General features: G+C 36.8%; 1 protein-coding gene across 1 annotated transcript in view; it reads left to right on the top strand.

Moving 5' to 3' along the window:
• The window catches only part of SETD2 (SET domain containing 2, histone lysine methyltransferase), a 59,572-nt gene that overhangs the window by 35,910 nt on the left and 11,615 nt on the right, over positions 1-12,047 (top strand). Inside the window, exons 12-15 of the mRNA XM_005910747.2 lie at positions 6,445-6,493; positions 7,681-7,864; positions 9,558-10,227; positions 11,531-11,665. Of these exons, the coding sequence (XP_005910809.2) occupies positions 6,445-6,493; positions 7,681-7,864; positions 9,558-10,227; positions 11,531-11,665 (1,038 nt within the window). The remainder of the gene's footprint in view (positions 1-6,444; positions 6,494-7,680; positions 7,865-9,557; positions 10,228-11,530; positions 11,666-12,047) is intronic.

Raw genomic sequence — 12,047 nt, forward strand, 5'->3', positions numbered from 1 at the left:
TGAATGATGTGCCCTGATTTTCTATAAATTTCAAAATCCTTAGTAAAGATTATTCTGTATCCATAAGGATCAATATTAGTTATCCTTTTCATTAAAATTCAGAATTGCCCCCGAAGAGCACTATTTTGGATACCACTGTGTTGAATTTTTGTAATAAATATCTGACTTGATAAAAGACAAGCACAGTTTAAAACTTATTAGTAGTCTGGGTTTTTTTATTATCAGATAATTTATCTAAGTTATGGGCTGGCTCAATCTGCCACACTGCTGTTTTTTGTAAATGAAGTTTTAGGGAGAGCAAAGCCAAATTCATTTATTTACATACTGTCTGTGGCTGCTTTTGCACTGCACTGGTAGGGTTAAGTAGTTAGTTGCACCAGACTGGATGGCCAACAGAGCCTAAAATATTTACTGTGTTGTTCTTCACAGAAAAAGTTTGCCAACACCTGATCTGAGTGACACAGAATCTGGCTGCTCTAAACATTCTGATTTTGAATGAAGTCATTTTGACAGTTTATTCTTTTACGTGAGCTCTTAATTCTGTTTCCCTAAAGACTTAATGATCATGTTTCCATAGCCTGTGAAGTTACTTTTTTTAAAAAAAGCCTTGACTCTGTTTAGGATAAGTTACTTTGAGTGATTTGGATGTAGGACTTATCTGAAGAAGATTATATACGGTATGGAATCTCTGGGCTAGAAGATACCTGTAATGAATGTTGTTTTTCCCTGAGGACCGTGATCAAGTTAGTCAGAAACTTAAGAAGTTTTTCAAGTACAGATAAGTTGGTATAATCCAGTTTATATATAACCATAATGAGACTATATAAATTTTCCTTCTTAATGTTCTTTTAATTCTGATGTAATTTCAGATTTATAGGAAAACTGAAGGAATACTATTCTTTATGTATTCTTCATGTAATACACATTCCAGTGACAAATGTAGTTAAAAACAGTAAAACATTCCTCTAAACCTTTCATTCAGATTCCCCAATGTTAGCATTTTACCAAATTTACCTCATTATTTTCTCTTTTTTTTTTAACTTTTAAAGAGTAAGTTAACAGATCTGACGCCCACTGTGCCTAGATGTTTTTAAATGTTTATTTCCCAAATATAAGGATATTCTTCTGTATAACTTCAGTGTTACAAAATCAGCAAATTGCGGTGACACAATACTATTAATCTTTTAAAAAGGCCTCATTCACATTTTGCCAGTTGTGCACATGCTGTTCTCTATAGAAAAAAAAAGAAAAGTTGTGATTCAGAATGTAACCTGAGATCAAGTATTACATTTTTATCTCTTTAGTATCCTTTAATCTGAAATAGTTCCTCAATCTTTGTCTTTTACAATTTTCACATTTTTGAATACTTTAAAATTTTTCTAGAATACCCCTCAATTTGGTTTTGTCTGGAGTTGTGCTTGGTTCATTTATCTCATTACTGGCATTGTCAACTTTGATCGCTTGGTTATGGTGGTGTCTCCTAGGTTTCTATTTTCTCCTGTATAAAAAAAAGTGTCATATAGGAGCACCTTTAGAAATTACAAATACTTTGTTTTTTGTGAAATTTATCCGCCCATTGATTCGGCCTGAATCTTGTGCAACTATGATTTTTAACAAATGGTGATTTTCTAATCCAGCCTTCCTTTTTCTGTATTTCTGTACAGTGGTAGCAGATTTACCAGGTTTCTGAAATTACTTGCTTAGATGCCTGTTTCTCCTCACAGGACCATGAGATCTTCAATGGCAGAGACTGTTCTTTAATCTTAATAAGAGTTACTTTTATCATGGTGTCTTTGTAATAATAGTTGTAATAATGTTACCACTTAAGAATAGTGAATGATACTCTATGCCCCTCCAGTCTGTGCTACATTCAGTCTCCAGAGTTCTCCTTTTGGAAATATACCTGCATTCATGTCAAAGTTGTACTGAAAACTTTTAAATGGTTCCTTATTACATTGTTAAAGTTAAGTCCATTTTTCTTAACAAAGCTTGCATACTATGGCATAATCTGGTCCTTATTTATTTATACATTCGCACTGCAAGCGTTTCTGATCTTCCAGTGGGATGATACTACTGATGTTCCATGCACATACACACACACACTCTCTGACTCATTTCTGAGAAGACTTTTATTTAGATGTCTCTTCTCACTTAAGTTTCCTCCTTTGCCCTGAAAGTCATTCCTTTTCCTCGAAGATAGAGTATTATGCCTTTCCTTTATGCTCTCATAACATCCTTTCCAGTCACAGCAGATAACCATTTTGTAATTGCACATTGTGCGGAGGCAGGGACTGGGTCTGCCGTGGCCACTCGAGTCTGCCCAGAGCACTGAGAGAGTGTAGTGTGTAGTTTGGCACTTCAGAAATATTTGAATGATGAAGGTCCTTTTTCCGTGGTACCACACTGCTGCTTGAATCCATAGTATGTATATTTTATTTGATGGGTGGTCAGAAACTAGAATGAGTGTCATGTAATCTTTACAGCCCTGTAAAGTAAGTGGTGGTGTTTTTATCAACTATAAAATGGAAAGAAACATGCCTATGAAGTTGTAATTTAACTTTAAGCAACGTAGTAGAAAATTAATTCAGGGGGTACTCTTTCTGCCCCCTTCTGATGCCTATGTCAGAAGCTTTCTCTATCTCCTTTATACTTTAATAAAACTTAAAAAAAAAAAGAAAATTAATTCAGGTCTTCTGATTTAAATCCTACATTCTTTCCACTCCTTTTTCTGATCCAAAAATAGTGATTGCTATAGCCTTCCTGGACAACCCATGTTATGTACCTTTGCTGAATACTTTTCAGACTTCCTTCAATCCCAAAGTGTTAGTCACTCAGTTGTGTCCAACTCCTTGCGACCCATGGACTCCTCTGTCCATGGAATTCTTCAGGCAGGAATACTGGAGTGGGTAGCCATTCCTTTCTCAGGGGATCTTCCTGACCCAGGGATTGAACCCAAGTCTCCTGCATTGCAGGTGGATTCTTTACCATCTGAGCCACCAGGGAAGCCGTTCTTAAATCATAGAAATGACCATTTTAGTGTTTTGTTCAAGTATCTTTTCTCCCTTAATGCTGCAAAGATCAAACAATGATCCATGATTGAATTTAAAGGAATTTTTCTTCCCTTTCCCTTTCTTTTTTCTCTCCCCTTTTCTCCCTCCCTTTAAAAATTTGCAAAGCCATTCTTAGCTGGGGTTGAAGGGATACTTAAAGAACCAGGCTGCAGGTCAGACCTTGGGGTGAAGTTAGTAAAAATAATACTGAAGAAGTTGGAAAAGAAATACACAAGGATACTAGTATACGAGAAGCATTTTCAGAGAAAATAATGAAAAGATTATTTTATTGTTTCATTTCATTATTTCACATAATGAAAAGATTCTCATGTACATCTTGGGTAAGTGTGTTGCATCATGTTATCAGTTAATTGTTTGGAAAAAGTATAACAAAAACGTCACCAATTGACTCATCTTTTCGGGGGAAGAGTTGTTGAAGTTTTCTCTCAACATAATTTCGGAATTACAAATAAATGTTAGTGAGCTGGTTAATTTGCAGATACAGAATCTCTGGATAAAGAGGATAGATAGAATTATGAAATATGTGGCTTTTTGTGTCTGAGTGCTCTTACCTAGCATAGTGTTTTCAGACTTTATCCACGTTGTAGCATGTATCAGTAGTTAATTCCATTTTATGGCTGAATAATACTCCATTGTATGGATGCAGTTTTCTACCTATCTTAAAATGAGCCAGAATGAGATTGGGGGGAGAAGGCAGCGATAAACCCAGATGCAGACTTGCTAAGTCATAATCTTTTTGTTGCCTATTTGATTTGTTGTTCAGTTGCTCAGTTGTGTCCAGCTCTTTATGACCCCATGGACTGCAGCACTCCAGACTTCCCTGTCCTTCACCATCTCCTGGAGTTTGCTCAAACTCATGTCCATTGAGTTGGTGATGCCATCCAACTGTTTCATCCTCTGCCGTTCCCTTCTCCTGCCTTCAGTCTTGCCCAGCTTCATTTGATGTTCTTTGCCTTTTTAATCAGAAGTATTTTATATTTCTTTAATCCTGAAAAAAATCACCTTGATTATTTCTCAAAATAGTTCCTTCTCTCCTAGAATTCCTTTTACCTGGAGTTGGCACTTTTAACTTCTAGCCTCCATATCTCATAACTTTGCTTTCACATTTTCTTTTTTTGTGCCCTTCCATCAGTAAAAATGGCACCTGGCTCAGAGTCTTTCTCTTTTTTATTCTTAGTCTTGCCATCATTTAGGAAGAAAGATTTGTTTGATGCATACTACACAATTCTGTCTGTACTTGCTAACAGGGAAAAATAGTCTTAGTTGTAAAAAAAAAAATCTGTTATTACAGAATATATCATCTGATATCTATATAATAAAAGGTAAAATTTAATTATACTCTCATTGTAAAGTATTTTGTTCTCAAAGTCTTGTTTAGCTAAAGAACAGTTTCATCAGTGCTAAATTTTTATACTTTCCAGAAAAAGTAATCTTACAAAGTTTTGTAATTTTGTTTTAATCCTTTTTCTACAGTCTATTCTGTGAGTTCATTTGAAATGTGTTTAAAAAAAAAAAAAGAATGTGCTGGAGTGCTTTGCCAATAAATTTCCCATGTGTACTTTTTGAAACTATTGGAAGAAAATGACCTATCGGTAGTAGGTAACTTAGTCAAGGAAGAGGGATAGGTTGGAATGTGGTCTTCTCTAGGCAGATGCAGCCCAAGAGGAGGAAGAGCCTAGATGGCACTGAACTGAGGATATAAACATAGTTCTTTTGTCAGATTCTCCCTTATGAGGAAGAAATGAGTGAGGCCTGTTAAGAGAAGCCAGTAGTTCAGTGGTTGTTAATCTTCTCTGGACTTCAGAATCATCTGGGGAGCTTCTAAACAATACAGATGCCTGGGACTCATTCCCAGAATTTTAGGTTCAGTTTGTTTGGGATAGTACATCTATAAGTTTCCTGGAGTGATCTAATCATGCTGCCAGAGTTGAGAATCGCAGCTCTAGTGGAAATCCTACGTAGGAAAGGCTAGGTGGATGGTGGATTTTTACTACATTTGTGCATAAATCCACAAAACGGCACTCCTTTCCAGAATATGCCACTTCGTCATATGGACAGATGTACTCTGGAGTCAAAGCAAAAGTGCTCTGAAAGCATCAGTTGCTAAACTTTTTAAGTAAGTTTTCTCATTTGTAAAATGGAGATAACAAACTATGAGAGTTGTTTTGAAACTCAAATAAGATTATGTGTTTGAAATGCTTGGCATGACACCTGGCACACAGGATAAGTGCACATTCAATAATGTCATCATCTTTATATTAGATAATTTGTCAGCATGCATGGAGTATTATTAAAGGGTTCTCTTAAAAATCTATATACTTATAGATTGCCATGTATGTGTATAGTCCACTTTGGCATTTTTAATGGCAGCTGAATATTATATCTTGACCTTTCTTCAGTTGTGTGATATATGGGTTATTTCCATTTTCCACAGATGTTGTTAGAACCAAAAATCATGTAGAAAGATTTTCCTTGGAGTACAGTTCCTTAAAAAAATGGGATTACCAGGTCACCTTGTATGTGGTCAGTATTTCAAAAAGACTCTAAAGCAAGGGTTTTATATGATGTACTGTTGAGAATGTGTGGGTGTGCTGTTGCCCACTTAACCAGGTGACTGGATAAGGAAGAATGTGTCTAAGAGCTGCTTGATGGACTTAAAACAGAGAGAGATTTTCAGGAAACAGGTTCATTTCTAGGCTCTAGGTTCATACAGCAAGAAAAGTTACCTCAAGACTTAGTTTATATTTCTCAAGAAGAATCTTGATAGAATATTAGATGGTATTTGAAGAGCCACAATGATCCAAAACTTTTCTTTTTAAAAATAACAGCAGGAGTGTAAGAGTAAATTACATTTAGCCATTAGCTACATTGATTCTGTATTTGTAGGAAAATATACTGAAAAGCAGGAATTATCTTTATACATGTAATTTTTCTGAGATGTGAAGCTGTTATTCCTAACCTTTTCTTTCTATAAGTAGTGATGGCAAGTGAGATGTTCCAGTTGTTCATATGAATACTCTCAGTAGAAAGAAACTATAGATGACTTCATTTTATATGCAGACAGTTTATGGAAATTAAGATTTTTCAGGAGGTGTATTTCTGCCAGAAATAATGCCCTAGTTACTTAATCTGCTCCTTGGCTAATGAGGTCATGCAAGCCTGGTAGATGTTTAAAAATAAATATGTATTTGTGTTATATATTTTTTAAGGGACCAGGATCTATTCTTATTTAAAGCCAAATATAAGTAAATTTTTGAAGAATAATTAAATACCAGACTATTCCTCCCCATTTCTTTTTTGCCAGTGTGAAATCAAAGCAATTATCGCTTCCACTCATCACTAATAACCCTTCTTTTGGTTTGTGTTTTTGCAGGAGGTATATCGAATTCCGAAGAAAAGTCAAACTGAAAAGGAGAGCACGAGTAGGTATTCAGAGATATTTTGTGCATGAAAAAGGTGAAGTGAAAGTGTTAGTCGCTCAGTCATGTCTGACTTTGCAACCCCAAGGACTGTAGCCTGCCAGGCTCCTCTGTGCATGGAATTTTCCAGGCAAGAGTACTGGAGTGGTTTGCCATTCCCTTCTCCAGGGATCTTCCTGACCCAGGGACTGAACCCGGGTCTCCTGCATTGAAGGCAGATTCTTTACCATCAGAACCACAAGGGAAGCCCATTGATTTCCTGTGTTACCCCTCAGTGTCAAGCAATTAAAAAGCTTAGAGCTGTTAACATTCAGAAGAATTGTGAAATACTTTGGGAAATACGTAGTCTAGCTTTTTCCTCATTTTAAAATATGAGGAAATCAGCTTCTATATGTAAGATGATTTCTTTGCTTCACATATTCAAAGGTACAGAGTCAAAATATATACTACTGCTATGATTCCTTTTCTTATTTTACACATATATAGTGAAGAAATAGCCACATTTTAAGGAAATTAACACAAGGGAAAGGAACCTAGATTTGAAGGAGGAAATAGTCATTGGGCAGATCAAAGTGAAAGCAGATACTAATGCTTCTGAGTAGTACTTTAGGGCAGGTTTTGGAGCAGTGGCAGTGGAAGAGGGTGAGAACCATTCTAGAGACTGAGTGAAGAAGGTTAGCTTCCATCTTTGAGGAGCAAGCTGGCATTTGTTTTTTTGAGATGTAGCTCTTTGGCTTTGATAACTGTCTTAGTTACTGCCAGTTTTTTTTTTTTAGTAAGAGACTTTTCTATTGAGGTGGTCATGCTTTAGCCTACCAGGCTGTTCTACAAATTGTAAATATGCAGCATTATAAGGGCAGTGGAAGGCTTTTGCATTTTGAATCGAAAAGCCTTATTAAAGGTATCAGGAACATCGTGCATGTATGTGTTCCACAGAACTTATTAGAAATGATGAAAGCTTGAACTGAGACTTTGGTGGAAAAAGGTAGAAAAGGGCATTCTTGGAAGAGTCTTTTAGGGAGTAAAGCACACAAGCATACAAGACCTTGTGTTTCATCCAACTTCAGGACTGGGTATGTGAAGGAGAGTCCATTGATCCATTTGTTGGATAGAAATTTTATTATACAGTTATACACTATCATGTCGAGAAAAGTCTTCAAGTAAATTTTTTTAAAACCCTTTTCCCTTAGTAACCGAACGAGGAAGGGATGCTGTAGGCTTCAGAGATCAAACAGTTGCCCCAAAGACTCCTAACAGGTCGAGAGAGAGAGACCCAGACAAACAAACTCAAATTAAAGAGAAAAGGAAACGAAGGGGCTCCCTCTCACCACCTTCTTCTGCCTATGAGCGGGGAACCAAAAGGCCAGATGACAGGTAAGTGGCTTCTGTGAGTTATTCTCTGTCTCGAGCAAGTCATTTTTTGAGAGCCCAAGCAACACACTTCTGATTGGGGGCAACATGGGCTTTTATAATAAAAGTATTCATGGATATTGAGATAGTGTCTTTTGACAGTAATAATATTGTAAAGACTAATAGATTTTTGTTACTTGAATGGCTTCGACTTCATAACATTTAAGTGCTATTTGAGGAGCCAAAGATTTGTTCTTTAAAGGGTTGTATCGGTTGATGGGAGATAACCTTTCAAAGATAACAGTAATTCTTCTAAACAAAAGTCAGAACTTTTGTTTCTAGTGACTCTTGTGCCATACTTGTTCAGAATGTTTGATCCCTGTGGCAGAGGCTGTCTTTGTCCTGCTGGTAGAAAAACAGGCCCCATGATCACCTCCTGGGAACTAGAAAACATTTGTTCACAAGTTCTTTTTAAATTAAATATACTTTAAAAAAAATTGAGATGCAGTAGTTATGTAATGGAGTTGTCAATTTTTTTATTATGTGTTCATTAAATTTTGTCTTTTTAAGTTCTAGGGGTTCTTTTTCTATATTCTAAATATTCTGCAAGTATATTTCCCTAGTTTATGACTTATGTTTTGATTCTTTCTGTGTATTTAAATATTCAGGATGTATTAATTATGTTATTGAATATATCATAGTATTGTATGTTTCTTTTATAGTCAACATTTACAATATTTTAAGAAATTCTTCCCTACTTTTAAGGTGATTCTGTGTGTGTGTACTTTTTTTTAAAATGAGATTTAAGTTCTTAATCCATTGGGAATTAATTTTTGTATATATTTTACTGTAGGGACCTGGTCTCATTTTTTTCTAAGTGAATACCCAGTTGCCCCATTATCATTTACTTCTGAAAGTTCCTCTTTTTCCCAATGATCTGCAGTACCGCCTCTCTCCCAACAGGTCTTCACATATGGGAGGATCTGTGACGAGGCTCCTATGCCTGTCTTATATTTAAGTCTTGATAGCAAGTAGGACAGATCCTTACTTGATCTTCTGGGATGTTCCTGTCTTTTTCTCACATTTATTCTTCCTTAGAATCTGCTTTGAGTATTTGCATATTCTCTGTCTCGTTAGGTATTCTTTAATGTTTTTGTAAAGTTTTTTGTTAATGTTTTTAATTGTTTATAGTTTTCTTTAGGAAAACTTAAAAAATACACATCTTTTGGTGTATTTATTTCTGAGAAACATACCTTTTGTTACATATTCAGTTTGGTTTTAGTGTTCAGATATGCAGTTGACCATTGCATATGTTGATCGTATGTTTGTTAAGCATATGAAATTCTTACTAATTTAAATAGTGTAGATTTTTTTTGCCCATTATGCCCCACCCTCTCCTTTTCTGTCCTTGTCAACAGTCTGTCATACGAATTTGTTTTGGTTTTCCTTTCTAATTCTTACGCCTTGTTCGTGTTACTGTGCTAGTAATACCTTCAATGCAAATCATAGAATGAAAGCATTTTTTATCTTGGTAATTGATTTCTACTCATATTTATCATGGGGTGTTTTTTTTTTTTGTATGATATTTAGCCAGTGCCAAATTGGAGTTGGTGTGGTTAATGGTTTAGCGTTGAGTGACATAACATTTACTAGTGCTTTGGTTATGTCTCTGATTTAGGGAAATACTTCTTGTGGTGCTTTATTGTTTTCTTTCTAGATATGATACACCAACTTCTAAAAAGAAAGTACGAATTAAAGATCGAAATAAACTTTCTACAGAGGAGCGTCGGAAGTTGTTTGAGCAAGAGGTCGCTCAGCGGGAGGCTCAGAAACAACAGCAGCAGATGCAGAACCTGGGAATGACGTCTCCACTGCCCTATGACTCTCTTGGCTACAATGCCCCTCATCACCCCTTTGCCGGCTACCCACCAGGTTATCCCATGCAGGCCTATGTGGATCCCAGCAATCCGAATGCTGGAAAGGTGCTCCTCCCCACACCCAGCATGGACCCTGTGTGTTCTCCTGCTGCTTATGATCACTCTCAGCCCTTGGTGGGACATTCTACAGAACCCCTTGCTGCCCCTCCACCTGTGCCAGTGGTGCCACATGTGGCAGCCCCTGTGGAAGTTTCCAGTTCACAGTATGTGGCCCAGAGTGACGGTGTGGTACACCAAGACTCCAATGTCACTGTCTTGCCAGTGCCAGCCCCAGGCCCAGTCCAAGGACAGAATTACAGTGTTTGGGATTCAAACCAACAATCCGTGAGCGTACAGCAGCAGTACTCTCCTGCACAGTCTCAAGCAACCATATATTACCAAGGACAGGCTTGTCCAACTGTCTATGGTGTGACATCACCCTATTCACAGACAACTCCACCAATTGTGCAGGTAACTAATTTTGGAAACCCTCTTTTCTGTAAATCTGGTGAAGGTGGGTGTCCTGCCTTTGAGCACTTTTAGGCTGCTAATTTTGAATATACTAATTATCTGTTTTGTCACAAGTATTTAACAGCTTAAGACAATAAATAATTATCTCATAGTTTCTGTGGGTCAGGAATTCAGAAGCACTTTTGCTGGATGGTTCTGGCTCAGAGTCTTTGATAGAATTACAGTCAAGCTGTTAAGCAGGGCCATAGCGATCTGAAGGCTCGACAAAGGATGGAACATTTACTTTCAAGCTCACTCACATGTTGTTAGCTGCTCTTGGTTCCTTACTCCACCCTAAATAGGACTGCTGACAGTATTCCAGCTGGTTTCCCCCAGAGGGATTGGGGGAGGGAAGGTGACTATTTTTGTGGTTTTTAATCAAGTCTTAAAAAATCTTTTGTAAAACCAACACATTTTAAGCTTTTCTAAAAAAGAAGACTGTTTTAAGGCATCATCTTCATCACATTCCTGTGTCCCTCCCATCATTCCTCATCACCCCTTAAAGGTGAATTGTTGTGATGGCAGAGACTCCCTAACATGTTTCCTGTAGACATACTTAGTATTGAAGTCAAAGAAGTAATTTTTACTTGTTAGTTTTTTTTGTGTATGATGAAGCTGTACCAAAATTTTGCTCAGAAGACTATGACAAAGTATCCTGCTTTTTTTATTTCCCTTTTTAAAGTGTCCTGCTTTGATTATGAAAACCTAAACTGTATTAACTGCCTTCATTTTTTATGATCTCTTTTACCACGTTTATATATTTTAAGTATTTTGAATTTGGACGCTTTTTATCATGTTTTTCTGTGTAACATGATTCTTAGCCATTTTTCCAAATTACTCTATTTTTTGTATGTGTTTTGATGACTGTATAATACATTTGCTTGTAAGGTTATTGTTTATCCGTTTTCCTGGAGTAGTAGTTTAAATTGAAAGTTCTTTTTCAGAATTATAAATATCACTGCACTGGACGTTCTTACGCTTAGTTTTGTATGTGTGGTTTTCCTTTCGTGTTTGGCTTAGAATTAATGTTACAGTGCTAAATACAGCTGGTAAGAGAATGGGCATTATTGGGTTTTGGCTGTCAATTTTCTTAGCTTTTTACAAAAGACTGTTTTACAAATTTGTAGTAAAATACTCACATTGAAAGTTTAAAAAAGTTAATGGATGTTTCTTCCAGTCAACATCTATGTCAACTTGAAGTCAGATACAGCTTTATTAGAGCTAGAAATGTATGAATTGTGAATTTCTTAATTTTATCTTTTAGAGTTATGCCCAGCCAAGTCTTCAGTACATCCAGGGACAACAGATTTTCACAGCTCACCCACAAGGAGTGGTGGTACAGCCAACCGCAGCCGTGACTACAATAGTTGCACCAGGGCAGCCCCAGCCCTTACAGCCAGTAAGAAATATTTTAGTTGATAAAACTGTCATCAGTAACACCTGTTGGCTTAGGGCCCCATTCTTATAACCTCATTTAACTTTAATTACCTATTTAAGGGCCCTGTCTCCAGATACAGTCACATTGGGGGTTGGGGCTTCATACGAATTTGAGAGAGGCAGAATTCAGTTTATAACAGTGATTATAAAGTTTTTGGGCTTCCGGGTGGCCCAGCGGTGAAGAAATCCTCCTGTAGTGCAGAAGATGCAGGAGACACCACAGGTTCGACCCCTGGGTTGGGAAGATCCCCTGGAGGAGGGCTTGGCAACTTGATCTAGTATTCTTGCCTTGGAGAATCCCATGGACAGAGGAGCCTGAAGTTTTTCTGTTTTTTCATAATGTA

Source organism: Bos mutus, chromosome 22 (assembly GCF_027580195.1).
Source record: "Bos mutus isolate GX-2022 chromosome 22, NWIPB_WYAK_1.1, whole genome shotgun sequence".
In the NCBI taxonomy this organism is placed as follows: Eukaryota; Metazoa; Chordata; class Mammalia; order Artiodactyla; family Bovidae; genus Bos; species Bos mutus.